Genomic DNA, 21,551 nt, shown 5'->3' on the forward strand with positions numbered 1-21,551 from the left:
GATATACAGGCAAAAGAGGGATCCAAAGAGGAAGAATAGGAATTGGCAAGGAGGCCCAGGGTACCAATCAACATGGATAACTGGACTCCGCCATTCCTGATATTTGCGAGCATTTATTGTGAGAAGTATCCCGATAAGGCCATAGCACTTTTGACATATATATACATAATTCGCAAGGCCCAAATGCATTTTGGGGATTTTGCCTGGCTCAGTTATGATGAAGAGTTTAGGGCAAGGGTGGGCATTAATCCAGATAAGCCTTGAGGGGATGTGGATCCCAAATTATGGATGCAGTGGATGGCTTCTTCCCATTCGGTGACGTCCTTGCATACTGCTACCAGTTTGCCTGTAGTGTATAAGCCTTTTCAGCCGCGTCCCACTCAAGAGGGGGCGGGTACGGCACAGCGACCCCCAGACCCAGGCTTCAGGAGCCTGCTGGAATTTCAACAAGGGTTTTTGCTCCAGACACACATGCAAATTTAAACACAACTGTTCCAAATGTGGGGGCAGACACCCATTCACGCAATGCTTTTCGCTGTTCAGTCCCGCTGACCAGTTGAGTATGGCCAAAGGTAAAGAGACATCTGGTGCTCTTGCACCAAAAGGCACCTACGCCAATTAAGTTGAAGGAGCTGCTGCCTTGGTTGCGCTTGTACCTGGCTTGGGATATAGCGAGGAAACTGGAAGGGGGCTTTAGAGAAGGATTTCGCATAGATTACCAAGGGCTAAGGATGAGGAGATGGGCGGACAATTTGCGGTCTGCCAGTGCCCTGCCACATGGGGTGGCTGCGAAGTTGTCAAGGGAGGTGTCAGAGGGCAGAATTGCAGGTCCATTTTATGACTGGCCCATGGAGAACCTCTTGATTTCGCCTTTGGGTGCCCTAAAAAGAGTGCAGGGGAATTTCGACTCATACACCATTTGTCTTGGCCGGAAGGGGCGTTGGTGAACGATTTCTTTGCGCAACAGGACACACGGGTGGTGTATGCCTCTGTGGACGATGCCATTTGGCTCGTTCGTAGCTGTGTGAGGGGAGCGGAGTTGGCAAAGTCTGACATTAAAGCAGCTTTTTGGCTGCTGCCGATTCATCCTGCGGACTTTTCCTTTCTCAGGATGCAACTGGATGGGGCAATATATGTAAATCAAGTGCTTTCTATGGGTTGCGCCATCTCTTGTGCACTGTTTGAGGCTTTCAGTACTTTCTTGGAGTGGGTTTTCGTCAAAGTGAGTGGACATCGGGAGGTTACGCATTATTTAGACAACTTCCTGTTCATAAGACGGTCAGGTTCTGATTCCTGCGGGAAGGCATTGGCAGGGTTTAAGCAGCTGGCTCAGGATGTGGGGGTTCCTTTGATTATGGAGAAAACGGAAGTGCCCAGTCAGGTATTGGCATTCCTGGGGATCGAATTGGACAAAGTGGCAGTGGTGGCTAGATTGCTGGCTGGTGGAGGAGATTTTGTTTTTTTCTGAAACAATTCAGATCCTTGCATAAAATTGATTTGTGTGGCTCAGCAGCTCTAGGGTTTCCTTAATTCTGCATGCAGGGTGGTGCAGGCGGCAGGGCTTTTTGCAGGCATTTGGGGTTAGCAATGTCAGGAGCATCTCTCCTGCATCACAGGATTTGCGTCTCAGTGGGTGTGCAGGAGGATATCAGAGTGAGGGAGACTTTCTTGACTAATTTCAATGGGGTCTCCATTACTTTTCTGGAGGAGGACACGGTTTGGCAGGTCCAGCTATTCTCTGATGCAGTGGGGGCTTCTGGTTTTGGACTTTTCTGGGACGGGAAGTGGTGTGCGGTGGATTGGACAGCGCAGTGGCTGTCTCAGGGCAGAGCATTGCCTTTTTGGAATTCTTCCCACTGCTGGTGGTTTTGACAGTGTTGGGAGACGAATTAGCTAAGAGGACATTGGTATTTCATGTGGATAACATAACAGTAGTGGACTTGGTAAATAGACAGAGGGCAAAAGACTTGAGGGTGTTGAGGTTACTGAGAATTTTCATTCTTAGATGTTTAACTTTCAACATAGTTTTCAAGACAGCACACATTCCAGGGGTGAACAATGCTATTGTGGATTCTCAGCTTGGCACCAGGAGCAGAGCAGCACAAGACAGTGGTCCCGGCAGACATTTGGGAGTGGGGGTGTGATGATCATTCGACTGGTGGAGATGTCCCTAGCAGAATCCACTCTGAAGAGTTATCACCTTGCATGGTTGGAGTTTCAGAATTTTGAAAGTTTTAAGGTGAATTTTTTGGTACAGGATGTGGACGCATTGGAGTCCCATGTTTTGTGTTTTTTCAGATAGCTTTGTCGCCAGCCATGATTGGGGGTAAGTTGGCCGGTGTGTTTTTTATGGCTGACTGTTCTTTGGCAGTGATCTGGCAATGGATGATATTTTCGGTCAGATGTTGAAGGGTTGGGGGAGGGTCACTGATGGGTGGGGCGGGAAGCGATTACATTTGAATTGTTAGTGGAAATATTGCATGTGTTGCTGGTTTGTTGTGTGGATGTGCATGATTTGATATTGTTCAGATTGTGTATCGTATGGATGTTTTTTGGGGCATTTCAGGTGTCTGACCTTTTGGGAGTAGGAAAGGCCGTGGACTTGAGAGGGGATGAGGTGTGCTTGCAAGGGGAGCGTTTAGGTATCAGGCTGCGAAGGTCGAAGACTGACCAGTTGGGGAGGGGGACTTGGGTGTGGATGTGCAAGGGCGGTGATTCTGCGGCATGTCCGGTTTTGGAATGGGTGGGGTTTCAGTCCTGGGGGTCAGAAATATGGGTAGGAGTATTTACTCATGCAGATGGGAAGAAACTCACCGCTTTTCAGTTGTTGTCGGTGCTGCGCATGGTGGTACGGCAGCTGGGGAGGCAGACAGTGGTTTGGTACACATTCATTTCGAATCGGGGCAGCAACCACGGCAGATCATTTGGGGTGGGATTAGGCGCAGATAAGGCGTATTGGAAGGTGCCGACCTAAGTGTTGCAAGCAATACGTGCGGGTATGATTGTGGGAGACAGTCCTCATAGTAGGCAGCTTGGGGGGGTTTGTTATGAGTAGGGTATCGGGGTTGATGGCTCCCTGTATTAACATGTGTTCCTTTTACAGGTTGTGTGAATGGCCCCAGGAGCTCGAAAATGCTCATGTGGTTGGCCGGGCATTCATTTATACATTGAACGGCAGATTTACTGACGTTTTTTAAGACTGCCGAGTAATCATCACAAGGTGTTGTGGTGCGGGAAGAGCAGTATGAGGTAGGGTGCATTGCTTTCTTTCTTAACATCTATGGTGTCGAACTGGAGATGTCCGGATCTGTTAATATTGCACCTTGGGGAGAATGATCTGGTGAGGATCTACGGGCTCACTCAACTGCAACATATGCAACGAGATTTGGAGTTGCTTCGTCAAAAGATGCATGGCACGCAAATCGTTTGGACTGAGTTTGTACCCAGGAGGAAATGGAGAGGGGCACTGAAACATGGGGCTATGGAAAGGGCTCGACGGAATCTCAATTGGGCAAAGAGGGTTTTTTGTTGGGCACACAACATCAAAGTGCTGAAGCATGAGGGGATTGTGGAGGAAGAAGCTGAGGTATTCAGGGATGATGGAATGCACCTTTCTGAGCTGGTTCATGAATATTATCTCACGGAGCTTCGATTGATCATGTGGGATTTGTGGGGGAAAAGATGTGGATGAGATAGTCTGTGTAAGGACGTGCAATGTTGCAGTGGTTTTGCTGGTGGGGCAGCAAAATGCCTAAAGGGTTTATGCTGGGTGGCAGTGGATGGGGGGGTGGAGAGTCAGATGCGGGCCTGTCCACCCTTCCAGGGGGGAAAAAGAAGTAGGTCAAGGATGGCAGCATGAGGAATGCCTGAAGCAGGATGGGGACGAAAGGAAAGGGAGGATGTGTGGATGTATGAAGTGGTAAATGGGTGAATGAAAGAAGAGGAAGGGAATGAGTAAAAAGAAGATTGGGGAAAAGTTTCAGAGGATGGGGTTTTAAAAGTTGAATCTTGATGTTCATGTTAAAATGTTATGTGGCTAAATGGAAATCCTGTCTTAAATAAATGGCCTTTTACACTATGGAAACCTGTGTCACTGACTGTGTCCCGATGTATATTCTGAAGAACATTCTGTGCCCAGTTAGGTGTTGAGTCTCCATGTCAAATTATATGCCTATCATAAAGAGTATTCATTTGTTTGTATCATGAATACAATCTGAAATAACTCTGTTCTAAATGAGCTTGTGAAAAGATCCTGACAGCTCACATTTCTATAGTACACCAGAAATTAGTTTGACATCATACTTGCTCTCTGCATGTGGCGCTATATAGACTGATGCCAATATGTAAAACATAAGAATTTCTGCTCTCATAATTTTATTGTTAAATAGCCAAATACAGTTGAAGATTGAATAATTCCTTCATACAGACTTTGCCAACAATTGATTTGAAAAATATAGGATTATCATTAAATATTGATCTAATTCTTTATCTCAGTCTAGTTTAATTTTGTGAATACCCGATACAGTACTGTTTTTGATTAGGCACTATCAACAGTAATGTAATATGTTCATATACTTGCTCACACTTTCTTGACTCAATGGTTTATTGTCTTTTCAAATGTTCAAAAGACAAGTTCATTGTGAACCTTTTAAAGTAAATGGGCTACCCGATTTGGACAATGAACCAATTGTAAAAAAAGAAAAAAAAGCTTGTTCTGAGCATGTGATTTAAAATTAGCTTTCACAGCTGTACAAGGAATACACTATGAATGATAGAAGGCATAGAGAAGCTGATCATTTGAACATTAAATGCTAAATCAGACCCTAAAACCTCAAAACCTCACCTGTCTAAACTTGTTCTGGGCTAGCTTCCAATCTGGTGCCTCTCTCTCACTGCTTTTTTATTTTCTTATTTTCCTATTCCCTGGACCACTGTGTTTCATCCAATCTAGCCTTCCTTCTCTTTCATCAGTCTCATAAACTCTGTATCCCTCATCACTCTTTTCAGTCCTGCTATGATTTGTCTTCCAACAGACTGTATCCCCTCCTATTGGCCTTTTTCCACATGAAACCTTGTTTCCTTTCCACCCTACCCTTTTGATCCTGAGTATCTGCGTGTCCTTTTGTTTTCACTGTCACACATTCAGCTTCTTGTCCAATAATAACCCCTGTATGATTCTGTTATACATCTTAATCCCCATTATCCATGATCGATACATTAATGCCTATTGGTTGGCAGCTAATGAATGCTTAAACTGTTATCTTCTGTTTTTTAGATGGCTTGTTGTAATTGATGAAGTGCATCTCTAGATTGTTTTCTTATTCATGTGCTGATACCTGTCTGGTAAAGAACTGCTTGAAAAAATTGCGAAATGAAAAAATACAATTTGGGACCCAACTTAATTGAAGGAATCAGGACATTTGTATAACTACCCCTCCCGCCCCCTATGAGCAAAGAAAATATGCAAGGAAGGCATTTATTTAAGAGTCTGGAATTTGATAATAGGAGTCAGAACATGAGTGTTAAACTTAAAGCAGGACACCTAAGAAAAATGAACTTTAGTCACGTACACAAACGTACCAAATGATTTTTCTTTGTTTTTGCATGCACAATTTTACTGTAGAAAACGGTTAAGAAAGTGTGCAAATATAGTGATATAATCAATTTTGCAACATGTTGAATGTCCAGTATGTACATTTCAAAAAGTAACTAAGACATTTTGAGAATCTTCTCAAATGTGCTGCTAAAGTCACAGTTTGAAACAACAGTACATACATTTCCATTTTTTAGGACATTTGTGAATTGCTACCTATATTCATTTTCTTCTGTAGATGTTATTTAGATGCTTTCTTCATAACATGTCAGAAACTGGGCCTGACAATGTTTTAAGAATGCATAATGAATAACCTATTTACATTGTTGCAATGGTGTTCGTTGGTGCAATATAGTTCATGAAATTAGTTTTATTCAGGGAAAATGTATAAAGGCACAAATAGAAAGTATTTATTACTACTTTGAAATTGGAGAATTGGCTTATAGCCGAGAGATCTTGCTCAAATATCAAACCATAGCTCACTTTCTTCAATTCTGAAGTATGATGTGTCCGAGGATAATTTCTATTGCACTGCAGATCTTTATGAGATTGATAGTAGTTTCAATCTCTAGTATAGAACTTTCCTATCGCAGTATGCCAGCATTACAGATTTGGCACCATTCCTTTGGAGTGGAAAGACTGATATTATCAACTGAGGCTGTGAACCATGTAGTTGTCATGGAAGTCAGAAAGGGAGTCCGCATGACAGGAAGGTAGGCAAAGGCTTAACAGCATTGCAGCTGGGTTTGGAAGACAACGACCACCTAATAACCCACAGTTTGAAATCTTGCTCATGGCTCTCTCTGTCTTTCAAGGTGTTTATTTTGAACATATTATCATTAAGAATTCAACGATTCTAGGCAAATCAAGATGAATTATGGTGAAAAGGGAAGCTGCTTTTTTCTTCACTGGATTAAATGAAGGAAAAGGTCATGAGGAGAAACATTCTTAGAAAAGATTATGATTAGACAAAGTTGCTAAAAAATTGAGAATCAGGTCTATTGTTGAAGACTACTTTATTTACAGGACTTGAAGCCTTTAAAAGCATTAAGAAAATGCTTTCCTTCCAGTGAGCTATCACATATAACAGACCTAGCCTGAGCTCACACATGTACATGTAGATGAGGGGGATTAAAGATCACCATGGAAGAACACAAGACCATAAGTGCATTTTAATGCATCTGCTGGAAAATGAAATACATCAGCATCATTTTACAATTTCTAAATTGGTCAAACAAAAGTGGCTAGTGCATAACTTCTGTTAAGTCTATATATTTAGACATTGCAAATGCAGTATGAGCTGAGCAAAATAGAGTGCCTAGGGCCATTTCAGCTTTCAAGAAGCAGTTACCTCTATCTCAATTGCAGGTCTCAGCTACTATAATTCAACATCATTTAGCTCCAGCCTCATGTATCTACACTTAAAGACACATGCTTGCTCCAACTTGTACCGAAACTCGTCAAATAGTGTTTATGAAAAAATACTTTCTTGTTTGTTTTTTTACACTTGGCATGGAGAACATTAGTAAGAAAGGGGAATACACATTAGTCTTTTAAATGATAGGGTTTTCACATTGTATTTTCGGATGGTACATATAAGTAAGCCACTAAGAACAAGATTAAATATTTTAACTATTAATACACTAGAACTAAATCATTGGATTCACATAACCACATTTTCATCTATGAATTGGCGTGTGTCATATCATTTTGTAGATAATATTCATCAAGGTTCACTGGCACTAATGACATGAAAAGAAATTATATTCCGAAAAGAAGTGTTTTCTTCAGTCAGAAAGGTGAGTAATTTATTCAAATCATTCATAATAATTAGGTTTCTACTGGGCAGAAACTGTAGAAATAATTTCAAGTTATATATCAATGAACATCAATCCCATCAAGAATGTGTGTGCCAGATTTAGCAAATAAAATCATTTTATGCAGCCCACAAAAGTGGTATTAAATCATACTAGATCTCAAATTCCATTTCTCTTCCTCAGCAGTCAACGCTCCTTCCTTCTGTAGTCCAACAGTTATTTTGGTCTTTTTGAAGAGACCACTTAAAGAACAGTGAATAATTAAAACATACATGTTTTAATAAAATATTTATTTTATCTTTTTTCCCCTGCTGAGGAGCAGACAGAAGGAGATTCAATGCAATTCGTCACTCATAAATTACATTTCATCACTCAGCACCTCACTCTCTCACACCCATTAATGAATAACCTTTTTTCATTGGTGCAATGATGTTCATTGTTGCAATATTTTTCATGAAATTATTTTATTTAGTCCATTAAGTCTACATTCCGATCTTCACTGATTATCTCAACCTCTCACCTCCCATTGTCACCATTTGCCCACTCATTCTCCATTAGTCTCACACTCAATTGCACCAGCACAACTCATTATTCCTCACCCACTCCCTCATTCCACTACAAAAATAACCCTTACTCCCACACCTCATCTCCTATCCGCCACCAACTCGCTTGTACATTCCGCTCAACCACTCCATCTCTCACTTCTCCCTAACTTAGTAGATTTCAACTTGTGCCTCTTTTGCACTTGAGCACCAATCTTTGAGTATCTTAAACCTATGATAGCAGATGCTTGATGAATCAGCTTTGGGAAGCCAAGGCTTTTGACAAATGGAGAAAAATGCATCCAACTTATTTCCACTAGAGGGCAATTTGAGCAGAAGGTGCACTGAGACTCACATCTTATCTATCTCACCTGACCTCCTTGCACCAAGCACGCCATATCTATGTCAAGTCACTGTACATTTTCTTTTTGCCAAATGGAAATAGATATTGTGAGATGCTGGAAGGAGTGCCCTTATTTCTCACCTGAGACAGACAAAAATATATACTTTAATTGAGGCTTCCGCCATTACAACATCACTTAGTACCAATTGAATCTGAACTTATTTTACCTCCTCATTGCAAAGTGAATCCTAGGATATCAAAAGCTCTACTATTTTCAATATTTGCCACACAAAAGAAGATATGGATGTGAGATAATGATGGAAGATTGGCGGTATTTATTACTATTGGCCATGAAATGTGACTTACCTACTAGTAGAGAGGCAGTGAGCAGCTTCGGATCATAAGGACTCTTTCCTCTACCATTCTCAAAATGTGAATCTTGTAATTTAAATATGTTTTCCTGCTGAATAAAAAAGAGGAAAAGAAATAATCATTTGGGTAATATTTAGCAAAGGACGATCGTGTAATATAGTCTCTGATAGAGAATTTTAGCAAACTCCGACACCTTGCAGTGAATTTGCCTTTGTGATTTCCATCCACAGTATTGCTTTTTCCATACTTTGTAGTAAAACATTATAAGAAACAATGTGTGTGTTGGACAGGTTTAACGCACACTGTGAGGACTAAACCAGTCCTCAAAATGATGATAAACTTTGACAAAACCAGATACACACCATCTGCGTGAGAACCAGGCTGCTGCAGGGACTTTTGAAATACTTTTCAGTGAGTACATCAAAAATCGATAAGCACAGTTATATTTGCTTTGGTCCGCTGTACAACCTACCTTAGTATCAAGGCACACATGGAGTTAGAATAGTGGATACATACTTCATTAAGGTCAACAGTAGGTCCTTGTATATAAAGATATGCCATGCTGTGCAAGTGTCTGTGAGTGAGTTATAATAAAAATGGACTTTGTGTATACAAAACTCACAAATCACTACTGTGCATAAGCAAATTATACTCCATATACACAACTAAGATGCATGGAGGCAAGCTGAACATATGGAGGATTGTCCACGAGGGCATGGTGAGGGGTGACGTGCTGTGGGTTCAGACACTGATTCATCGTTTATTCGCATATAAGCCTTGTTCCCCTGCCCCAATCAGATAGATAGGATAACAAGACATCTTCTGCACTGGTAACACACACTTGTATAGAAAATAAGCACTGATGAGCATTAGTTACTTGCTCTGCTTAATTTAGGGGAAGACAAGAAATAATCTCAATGCTGAGGTCAGGTCCTTTAAAGTACAGGAAATTGTATCTTCACATCTGCATGAGTGGGGGTCCGGAATAGTGCTGTTTTCAGTAGTCTTTCACCAAAAGCTCCTACCACTCCAGTCACTTTATATTATAATGGTGGGTGGGAAAGTGAAGCTGTAGCATACAGGGGAATCTGACATCCTCAATGCTACACAGCACATGTGCTGGCAGCTTCTCAAAGCCCCAGGCATTGTGAGGATCTTTTAAGAAACTGCACTAGGCCTATAAGTACTGACTTTCCCCAGTCAAATGTGACTCTTTTTCTGCTTTGTTTTATTTATTTCGCTTTATGCTCCCTCATCTGCTTCTGTCACGAATGTCTCTAATGCAAAGAGACTCTTTCAAAGAACTTACTCTCAACCCCTGTTGTGGATTTATTTCTGCAAGAGCCACAAATATCTTACCCCTAAAGCGATTGCAATATACGTATCTCTGGGCTCTCTTTCACTTGCGCTGAGCACTACAGTTTTGGCAGACTCATGGTTTTGAGAAACAGCAACAAGCTTGCCCTTAAAAATTCCCTCCATATTATAAACATTTACTGAAATGCAGGCTTCACATTCTACGTGCCTCCTCCTAAAGTCCTCTGCTCGTGCCTAATGACGCGCTCCCTCCTCCTCTGATGTTAAATAAATTGTACCTAATGGCAACCGCCCACCTTTGATGTCATGGAAATTGTAATAATCAAACGTACAGTGGGACTTTGAAAGCCTGCGTTCTCCCCAATAACATCTCCAAACAGGTCATCTTCATCAGATTTGCCTAAAGAAGGACAAAGCTATAATATATACAATGGTAGCTCTCTCAAATAAAAGTTTACAGTGCTAATGCTGCAACTCAAGCACGCAAATGTATTGCAAGGACATAATGAAATAGGGAGTGTGCAGGCACACTCTGAAGAGGCATATGTACATCACACGTTAAACTATCACAGGCTGTAGGCGAGTTTTGGCTACAACATCTTTCTTTTTCATGGAATACGGTTTAACCAATATATGTTGGAAATGCACCTACATTTCCAAGAGGTATAAAGACATTTAAAACTCTGTAGGGAATTAACTTTAAGTATTCTCTATGCCAGCATGCAACAAAAATGTGCTATAAAGCGCCAAAGCTAAAATATTAATTATTGGGAAGTTGAGTATATGTAGGTAGGTAAGTGCATAGGTAAGTATAGAATTACTATCTTTAACTCAACATCTACATACCTTTTAGGATATATGCTGTGGCTTTCTTGGAGGAAGCATTGTCTGCTCCCTTCATAATGCTGGAGGGACCGTGCTTGTGGTAGTTTGTCTGCCCCTCTCTACCAGAAGTTTTACAGGGTACAAATTTACATCTAGCGAATTATGGTCTTGTATACCCACACCTGGTAATTGTGGGGCCAGCAAACACATGACCATGTGTTAATTCTTAGAGCAGTATCCCCCTGTGGGGTTACTTCTCCAGGCAACTCCTAATGGGGATCTGATGTTCATCCATACATTTGATAATACACTATTTTTCCTATAAGAAAAATAAATTTTTGAAACCAATGCTACACAATTCAGAAACAACTATAGGTCTAAATGTTAAAAAATGTCACATTCTCACTGTGGCCATATTTATTCACAGTATGTCTGAGGTTGGGAATTTATGACAGTCTTAAATTGAAAGTAAATTGAAAAACGTTTACAGTATAACAGTTGAATCTTTATTCATAGTATTTTTTTCCCCACTTTGTTTTTAGTCCTATAATGTCTCATTTATGCAAAGCTTATTTTTCTGTGTCTAATATTTTAATTTCTGCACTTTGTAAAGTGTGAGTCTATCTTCCATTGAAAAAACATGAACAGAGCACCATCCGTTGTTTTTATTTAAAATTTCACTTTCATTTGTTGTTATTTATTTGTTATTGTTCAAACATTTTCCGTTTTGTTTTTGATTAAGAGCACAACTATTTTAGAGAAAAAAACACGTATTCAATGTAGTTCAGTTTTGTTGTACAAAATGTAGGTGATGCCTAACCTTCAGTAATAGGCCTACATGGGAATCAAACCACAAACAAGCTTTTTTAGTTGAACAGTATTTGAGTTGGATACTCATCAAATCTTTACAAGCCGTGTCATAGTGTCACATCAATACGGCAGTCATAGTGGGTGGAAAACTAAATATTACTTAATGTAGACTTCATTCATGTGGTGTGTTCAAAATGAATCATCTAACATGAATCTTCCACCAGTGTAAACAGACAAGAGTGAGAGATGTGCATGATGATTCATCACATCACTTCTATTCCAGTCATGTGCCCAAACGTACTAGTAGCATTTTTCTGAAATAAGTAAAATCTTAGATGATTTGCTAAAGGGCATATAATACCTCCCTTCCAACACACTTGGGTCCGATTTGTATGCACAGTGACTGTGTGGTCTAGAATCAAGAAATCAAACCACTCCTGCATATGTTTAAACATTGCAATCTGTATTAGAGTGATGGATTAGATGCTATACCTGATATATATAACACACAGATGTGGTCACTTGGTTAGGTCAATGTTTTTTTTGTTTCACTTATGACTTTAGCACTATTTGATGATTCTTCACAAAACTTTCAAACAAAAAAGTTTGTACATTTCAGCTCCTCATGGACATGGAAAGATGTGTGGTGATTCGGAAAGCAGGAGCCCACAAGAAGGGAGGAAGCCAAAACACTGATTTCCCATGGTAACTCCCATAGGAAACTTTGCTCTCTGATACAGAAAAACAGATGAATTGATTCACACCAAAGTTGCCACAAAGTTAGAACTACCAAAAACAAAGGCTAATGTCATGTTATAGTTATGTATTGTACTAGCATCGTAGACTACATTAAAAAAAAATATATATATAGAAATTCACTGAAAAAACAAAAGTTAGATTGATGTTATACTTAGGTGTTGAAATAAGATAAAAACTAGTGTTTAAAAAACCTAAGACCATTGAAATGCACTGCTTTGGTTAATCGAGCTAACTACAACTTCACCCCATCATGCACTGCTTATGACCTCAAATATGACCTCACTCATGATATGTTAAATGACATCACTGATGAAGAGAAACTAGATATTGTCTTATTGCTATATACGATTCTATAAGTATTTATTATTTTATACCGATTTAGTAAGCTTAGGCGGTGAGCTTAGATTTTATAGATTTGCCTTCGAATTATGTAATAAGTATTGTATTTTATGATGACTTTTATGTATGCATGTGTACTTTTATGGCAACACGCCGAATAAAGTTATTTTGACTGACTGACTGACTGACATCACTGATGACATTGCAAATTATATAATTGATGACATCCTTTGCCACATAATGCAGTCATTGTGACATCATCTTATAGAGTATGTGGAGGTGAAGTAATTCAACACTACACCCGTGGACAATTTTCTATTCAGCTTTATGGTATTACCCTCTTAAAGGCTTCATGTGACTCATTCTTCAAAATGAAGAGGTACTATGAAGAGGTCATTTCTTTCAAGGTAGGGCTATGGATTTGCAGATAGGCCTAGATAACAGACATTTTACATTTTTCTATTACAATTTCTGTGTTTTTGGTGTCATGATACAGCAGTATCTAATAATAGCACTGTGGTCCCTATGACTCACAGTAAAACCATATCTGAATGGTTGTGATGACTCTAGTCATGCAATTTGAAATGGTTTGAGCCCAATTTTCTGTATTAGGGATTTGGATGTTCCCTGGTTCACAGCTTGGAAATCTGTTTTTATTTATTTGGACTAGGGGATTAGATCAGAAATAACTTGGTGAATAGCATCAGGAGGCGAGCACCTGAAGACCCTCAGGAACAGGAACGGCAACCAAGGACCTCTCCTGAGTCAATTGTATGGGAATTCATCAACATACTACTAAGAAGAAAGAAGATGACTGCAAAACTGGTCAGCTGCAAATTGTGCCAGAGGGAGTTCAGCAGAGGTACTAGAAAAAAAGTACTCATTTGTATTTTCTGTTATTCTGAACCATTTAAATGTATGGCATATGCAGCAATTGAATGCTGCATAGTGGAAATGGCAAGGAAACAAGGGGCTATCTATTTCTTCTGTTGTTTTCAGAGTCTGCAACCTGGTGATCCTGTTTCAGTGCAATGTCTTGCCACTCAACAACTCAAGTTCAGCCCCCTTATAATCAACCATGCATTTTATTCCGTGTTCCACAATAATACACATGGGAGAGCAGAGTACCAGATCCATCACAACCAGGTCACCTCCCATGGAGCTACCTGCAAAAAAACATTTTTTGAACTCAAGTTGTGATGCCCTTTTTTAGCTGTTAGTCTTATTTTACCTCAAAAAGTTAAATATTTCCATAATAAAACAACAGAAATGTTAATGAAATAAAAGTATGTTGCTATGGAACTTCATCTTTAAGTAGTAAGTAGTAGTGCTAGATTGCAATATTTGCACCATTTTTTTCAAATTTAATGATATTTTGAGAACGGACTAATTCATTAATAGGTTGATTCATAAAATACTGAATCGTAGTCACTCACAATCCTACTTCCCTCATGAATATTCATAGGATAGGTTACAACTTGTACTTTACTAAGATTTTCTGTTATCACAGAGTTACCTGCTGGGGTGAGTAGACTACCATGTTTTTGATCACCTTACCAAGTTGCATAGTGGGGTTTGGCCACCGGGTTCGCTGCAAGGCCTGGCCTTTTGCTAGACTCTGTACCTGACCCACCATAGTGTTATCATCATCTTTTTAGATGCTAATGTCTTAAAAATGGCGGGACGGATTTACTTCAAATAACAAAAAGCATGCTTTCTGAGTAAAGTTCTGACTTTGAGCCAAATTTGGTGTGAATCCGTGCAGCCTTTTTTATTGTATCAGAGAATAAACTTTTCTATGGAAATTAAACGAGAAATTACAATTTTATGACACTCTCTTTTTTTCCTTCCGTACTTTTTCTTTGCATCAGCTTGATGAATGCATGAAGGAGCCAACTTGGATGATTTGTTTTTTTAGAAAGTTTCATGCATATTTGTCAAATGTGACAACGTTATAAAAACAGTCTTTCCCATTTACCCAACAGCTCTGACTGTAATATAAAAGTCACATTGTCACTTGTGCAAGTAGATCGGGTTCTGCTCTGTTATGATTACAACCTTAGTTACGTGTTCAGACTCTATTTAGATATCAAATAATGTCTTATCAACCCAGCCTCTCTGTTTAACTGACAATTCTCCTTTTGAATGTGATTGAACTGAAATGATGCAAAACACCTGAGCCCTTTACGCTCAATCTAGCTTAATTTAGGGCAGAACACTGAAGACGAATTTCACAGTGTAATCTCTACATAAGAGCCAAAGAAAATGTGGACAGCCTCATAAAGTTATGCGTGACATTTGGATTTTCATGGATGACCCTTTGTGAGAGTTAGTCCCATTAGCATCCGACAAACGAAAGATGTTGAATAACTGATGCAGTTAAAAAAATAATGTAAGGACATGGAAACCCCATGCATAAACTAGTTAAAACAGCAGTTCACCTTAGTTGAGTATATTTTCAGTATTTACATCTATGCATTTCTTGTAATATTAATGTCTGTCCCTAACTATGCATTGTTCACAGAAAATACAATTTGAAGAGAAAGCACCCTTGTACAAACACGGACATTCACTAACAAAACGCCAAACGCAAAGTACAGAGCTTATTATATTTGTTTATTTCGAAACATTTCTGTAATTCAGTTCCTGGCTCTTACAAACACTGTGTTGTCATAATTCTTTGATAGGGGTTAAGAAACGGAGGTGGTCATTCTAATAATGTATCTAGATATCATAATTATGTTAGTACCCTTGTTATTCCTCCTTGAAAAATAGATTGTTTTTAGTGCTCTCCACATGAAGGAAGCATTTGAGATTTAAAAACATAAATAAATAACCGATTCTCTTTTTTAAGATTAGCCGAAGAAACATTTATACACATTGCAAACTTTGCCTGGGATTTTATTTTTTAAGTTGGTTTACCCTAAATTGGTTTGGCTCAACAAGTACTGCCCTATGCAGCAGCGCCACTAAGCTGTTTCACTATGACTTGCTGACAGAGGGGTAAACTCGCCCACATCACCTTGATATTTATGGGAATGCAGGTCAAGGTATGCACTCTGTTCGTGTGCGCCTTCGTTTTTTAAACCGTGCTTGTCATCAAATCGAAACTGGCTTCAAAGACATATTTTTAAATGTACACAAACACAGCTGTGTTTTCGTAAAAATGTGTTGCTGTAGCTTCTAGTTTGTTCTTATCACCTCGTCAATCACACTTCAGTTTGATGCTTGCTCGGGGTTCTTGTGGGACCGTCGTTTATTCCAGCCTGAATGGCCAATGAAAATCCAAAATCAAAGCAACAGAGACTGCAGACAACACTTGGATGTTCCTTCCATCTTATTTAGAATGACCAATTATGAGCTTTGATTCTATGATCGTATATAGAAATTATCAACTATGTTTTATTGTTTCCAAGTAACTTTAAATTGGTTATTCCTTTCCCAACTCTACTAATACGTATATCGGTCACCACATCTTCCTTTTCACTAAATTTGCAGCTGAAGAGAAAATCTACCGTTTTTTCAATTCCCACTTTTCACTTCAATGGAGGAAAAAAATCCTAATTTTATTGTGGAACTGTTCTGTGGATTACACTGAGTCGTTTTCCAAGCCAAAGGTATGACAAGTGGCATTTGATTAATGTGTTTGGAATGTAAAATGTTGCCCCGATGCCATGACTAAAACCAATAATTTACATGCATTTATAGAGTATTTATGCATTTATTGGAGACATGCACAAACGTTTTGTGCACCAAACAACAACTTAGATGTGATTAGTCAGAGAATCTTTAATTATTTTATTTTGGCTTCTCAAAAGGGACATGCTCCTATTGGAATTTTGAATATTTGGTAAAATGAACGTGCCAGGAAATATAGAAGAGGCAGTTTTGGGGCGTTTTTAAGTGGGTCCACCAACAAAGAAGGACTCACCAAGCCTTTTAGGTACTTTCACCCTTTGAAAACACTTGCAATGCTATTCTTGTCCAGAGCAGGAGTAAATGCATTTTTAGAGTTGGATCAGCCCCGGATTGATTGATGGGGTTATAGGGAAAGGAGTCTTTACACTAGGAAAACATTTTCCACGTGGAAAAACAAAACAAGTTCTCATTTCATATTCACTTTTGTGTCACACTTCTGTTTGTGAAAATGCACACGTGCAACTTTCGTTATGATATGACCTGGCCCTCAATCTCCCCAAAGCCACAGGTGTAGGATTTCTAAACCCCTGATGCAAGGCCTCAGTTGATGCACCAATACATATGAAGAATTCAATTGGATTGCAATTCATTCATGAACCACTAAGTCATACTGCACAGGAAGTGTTTCTGTACCACAAATTCACTTCAGGGACACAGTCGAACACCAAAGACTCTTTCACAATGGCTAACACTCTCAAAATAGATATAAGACACAGAAAAGGTTGTTTAAAATGTTTATTTTAAAATCATAGTCTTATGCATAAAATAAGGGCGTAACAACAAAGAATGCAAAAAGAAATGCAGCAATGCATGTCATGGTCAGAGAAAACAGCAAAAACATTTCTAAAATGATTAGGAAGTTCTTAGCATCCTAATACACTAAAGCTACTTCTAGGTGCTAAGCTGAATTTTAGCTGAAGCAGTAAATAGCAAGCCTGTTGTTCGAGTTTCTTAAAATGATTCACACAGCATATCTGTTTTGTTAAGAAAATAGCAACTCAGCTATTGTCTCTCACTGCTTTGTCCTGGAATAAAAAACAGTGGTAGGATGAAGGTCACTTCTGTGCACTGTTCAGCGAGTCACCTTTGAGTGAGGCTGGTTGGCGCTGCAAACCGGTGTCCTATTTTACTTGGTAGTCATATTGTGAAGTTCCTCGAAACTATGGTCAGATGTTTTTTTAATAGTATCTGATTTTCCTGATTTATCTTATGCTTATGAAATAAAATAGCCATTGCAGACACTAAAATCACATGGCGATAAATGCATCATCTCGACCCACATGTTGATTATCTGCCCCTATAACTAAAAACATGTCAGTAAATACTCTGGGCATCCATAACTGAAAACAATATAATATTTCAACATAAATACTAAAAAAAAATGATTTAATCATTTCTGTGCATCTAAATAAATCCATACTTTCTGAGAAGAAACTTTGAAAGCAAGCATAAGATGTACACAGAAGAAGCTTACACAGGAACTGTCATATTGTGCATGATTGAAACTGAGGCTTATTAGAGATAGAATAGTCAAGATTTTAAATCTTTAGAAAGGCCAATTTTTCCAAATATGTGAAGAGGAGAGGTTGTAATATTTTTGATGGCGAGAGAAAAGTCAGAAAATCAAAGCTGTCATAATATTCATTGCTGTAGTGGGGTACTGAAAGGGGGCTATTAGTGTCTGATTGGATTATGATGGCATGTAGGATTCAGATGCAGCCGTGCTTGGCTTCATAAAGTCATGATGGACACCACAGGGGACTTGAACCAGATTTCATTGGCTACTGGATGACAGTGGAGAGAAGAGTGGTGAAAACTAATCCTAAGATATATATTGAAGCCATGGCAGAAGAGTACACAGAAAATAACCTTAATAACAAAGGCTAAACATGGAGATACCTTTACACCGAAAGTCGTTCTTAAAGAATTGGTTTCCAATAGATATGCCTTTATAAAAGATGTCTTTTACCATGAAAATTGTGATAAATGTAAGTATTTTGCAGGTAAGTGAAAAGTATTTAAATTCATATATATATATATATATATATATATATATATATATATATATATAGATATATATAGATATATTTATGCATTTACATTGGTATGTAAACATTTATACATATATACCTTTATCACAAATGCCTTTACCACAAAAATATAAGTATTTTACAGACCCACTGACTCCCTGATGCACTCACTCACAGACCTGCGCATATACTGAGGCACCCACTAAAACACTGACACTCTGGCAGCCACTCTTACCCCCAGGTACAGCCTCTCACACCTATTGTCAAACCCAGAGAGGCCATGGCCAACTTCCACCATGCATGTGCAAAGGGCCGTGCACAACATCTGGTTGGGTAGTCAACTGCCGCCGTGCATGGCCAAAGGCCATTTGCAGCTCTGACTGGATTCACGTATAACAATTAAAATTACTATACGTTAAAAAAGCCATAGAAATTCACTGAAAAAAACAGAAGTTACAGGTATATTATAATTAGGTTCAGAATTTACTCATACAAAACCATAGAAATTCAGCAGTTATAGTTAGAGTTCTTTCAAGTAACAAAAACAAGCACCCTAAGGAAACTATAACACGTGCCTTCGCTATGCACAGCTAATTATTCCACATATTATATCACTGATTACATATTTTATGCCATCTTTCATATTCTCACTGCAACATTTGCAATTAAATTATTGATGATACAACTGTGCATGGCGAGGGCATGAGGTATAGTTACCTTAGGGTGCAAGTTTGTACCCCGGGGTGGTGGCCCCCACTCATATTTCATTGTAGTCCTGCGGAGGTGATTGTCCCTGGAGCTGTGGGGAAGCCATAGGGCCCCTCATGCATAATAAAAGTATTTTTGCCCCGGGGGGTGGTGGTCCCTGGGGCTGTGGGTAGGCCAGGTGGCCTGCCCTATTAAAAAGAAAAGAATGGATGTGACCCACCCGGGTCTTATTTTAAAACAAGCTCGGGAGCCTACGCATGTTTTCTTTGTAATGTTTAACATGGATTTGCGACCCCATTGCAAATTTCTGATAGAAAGTTTACACAAATGCTTTTTAGCCCGAGGGGGGAGGGTCCTTTGGGACCCTAGCACCAGAGCTAAGGGGTCAGGGTGTTCATACACTGACCCCTTTTGTATTTTGTATTCTTTTTTTTCTGGGACTTCAGCCAAGCCCCAAGATGGCTGGCAACACTTCCTCATAGGTAACTATAACTCGTGCTCTTGCCATGCACTGCCAAAATGTTTACACCCATGACATATTTCATAACAACCTTAATAATACCAATTTAATATTTGCAGTAAAAACATTTAGGAAAAAAACTGTGCCTGGTGTGGGCGCGAGGTATAGTTAACTTAGGGCATGAGTTATAATTACTTGAGATAACTCTAACTGATGAATTTCTAAGGTTTGGTACGTTTAAAATGTGAGAATAACTATAATGTCCGTGTAACCTTTCCTTTTTTAAGTGAACGTATACATATATATACACATATATATATATATATGCATATATATATATATCTGTATATATATATATATATATCATAAAGTATACATTATAAAGTAGAGTTGACAGAAATGCATGTCTCCCACAGTTGCCATATTCTTCTACACATCATGTCTAAACAATGTTGGTGTACACAACCTTGTTGGAAGTGTTATTCATAAATGAAAATGAGTATCTAGCCTGTTAAAATATCAGCACTCAGTCGAAGAATACACAGGGGCAGCAACAAATTGAGGCAAGTCACTGAATCTTCCCTGCTCAAAATATAGCATGCTTACATCCCCTCTCTCTAAAACAGGTGTTGCACACTATTGTACACTCATCAGAGGAGAGTGAACCATGGGAGTGCATTTATGTTACCGCAAGTACCTGTAGTAAAGTCCCTAATGGATCTCAGATGAATACCACTGGAGCTGACTATCAAAAATATCTACCTTAGAAAACACCTTTTACCGCTTTCAGTTTTGTGGTTCCTTTGAGTGTCACATAGCTTGAAATGCATGTCTCAGCCAACACTCACCACCTTGGTGCCTCCTGTTAGGAGACACTTTAAAACTGTGAGTAATGAGACTGTGGAAAATTGTATACAGCAGAATGAATTGGGAAGGCAGGTACAACTGTATCAGCACTAAGAGAATGACATCATTGAAGCCATAAGACTATTCCCTCTCTCTGCCTGCTACTTATGACATTTACATACTAATTTGACCCGCCAATCAATGCTGAAGTATTTCTTCAAATGATCAGCTAAATAATGTAGATTATGGGAAGACAATAGGTAGCTATGTGTTTACTGGGCTAGTTTTAGTTTGATGTGGAAGGCAAAGATACAATATCTCAGACTTAGGTTTACAAAATAAGAGAGCATTCTCATTCTTCTTTGGTTATGTTTTATTTTTTGTGCTTTAGTTATACACGGAACTCAAAAATAGAATCTGATATAGTAATACTAGAGAAAGAGGGCTTTATATTTTTACTTTAGTTATGCAATTTATAGATTGATGAGTTTACCTATACAATGAAATAGCATGGGTACCTTTGTTTGTCTTGTAGGATCATTTCTTCCCTCTGTTTCTCTCTGTAAAATAATCTTTGCCTATGAATGCGTAACAGCTTAAACGGCAGCAATAGGACTGAGACTGTCAGTTATCCAAATATTTTTGAACAAACTATTTTATAGCCGTTGCACCTACTGTTGTTCTAGTGAGTGTGTAATAAATCATATATTCAACTAAGGAACAATCTTTTGTTATATAGCTTAAGAGGGATTTATGCCTGGATTTGATGACCCTCTACACACAGATATTCTTGATTGCTATCACACAACGGTCCCAGTAGGACTACAAAAGACTTCAACTAAATTGTATTACTTTATTCATATGAACACGATTTTCTAGTACTAAATTCGTGAGTTTACCAATCTGAATTGTCAAAAAAGTGCAGAACAGCTCTTTCCATATCATTTATAAACAGCAAATCAAAACACTGGTAAACATTTGATTTACTGACAAATGCAACAGAAGTGACCTCAATGTCACAATAAAATTTGTTATACTTTTATAAAATGTGAACTACACAGTAATAAGTAAAATAGGAATCCAAAGATAAA

The 21,551-nt window shown here is 38.8% G+C and overlaps 1 protein-coding gene across 4 annotated transcripts in view; it reads right to left on the reverse strand.

Moving 5' to 3' along the window:
- SEMA3A (semaphorin 3A) overlaps window positions 1–21,551 on the reverse strand; it is a 428,574-nt gene that overhangs the window by 173,004 nt on the left and 234,019 nt on the right. For 3 of the 4 annotated variants that reach the window (XM_069228709.1, XM_069228710.1, XM_069228707.1), the window contains one exon: window positions 8,662–8,758. In XM_069228709.1, the coding sequence (XP_069084810.1) occupies window positions 8,662–8,758 (97 nt within the window). The remainder of the gene's footprint in view (window positions 1–8,661; window positions 8,759–21,551) is intronic. The other variant, XM_069228711.1, reaches the window with a different exon arrangement.

Source organism: Pleurodeles waltl, chromosome 4_1 (genome assembly GCF_031143425.1).
Source record: "Pleurodeles waltl isolate 20211129_DDA chromosome 4_1, aPleWal1.hap1.20221129, whole genome shotgun sequence".
Taxonomy (NCBI): domain Eukaryota; kingdom Metazoa; phylum Chordata; class Amphibia; order Caudata; family Salamandridae; genus Pleurodeles; species Pleurodeles waltl.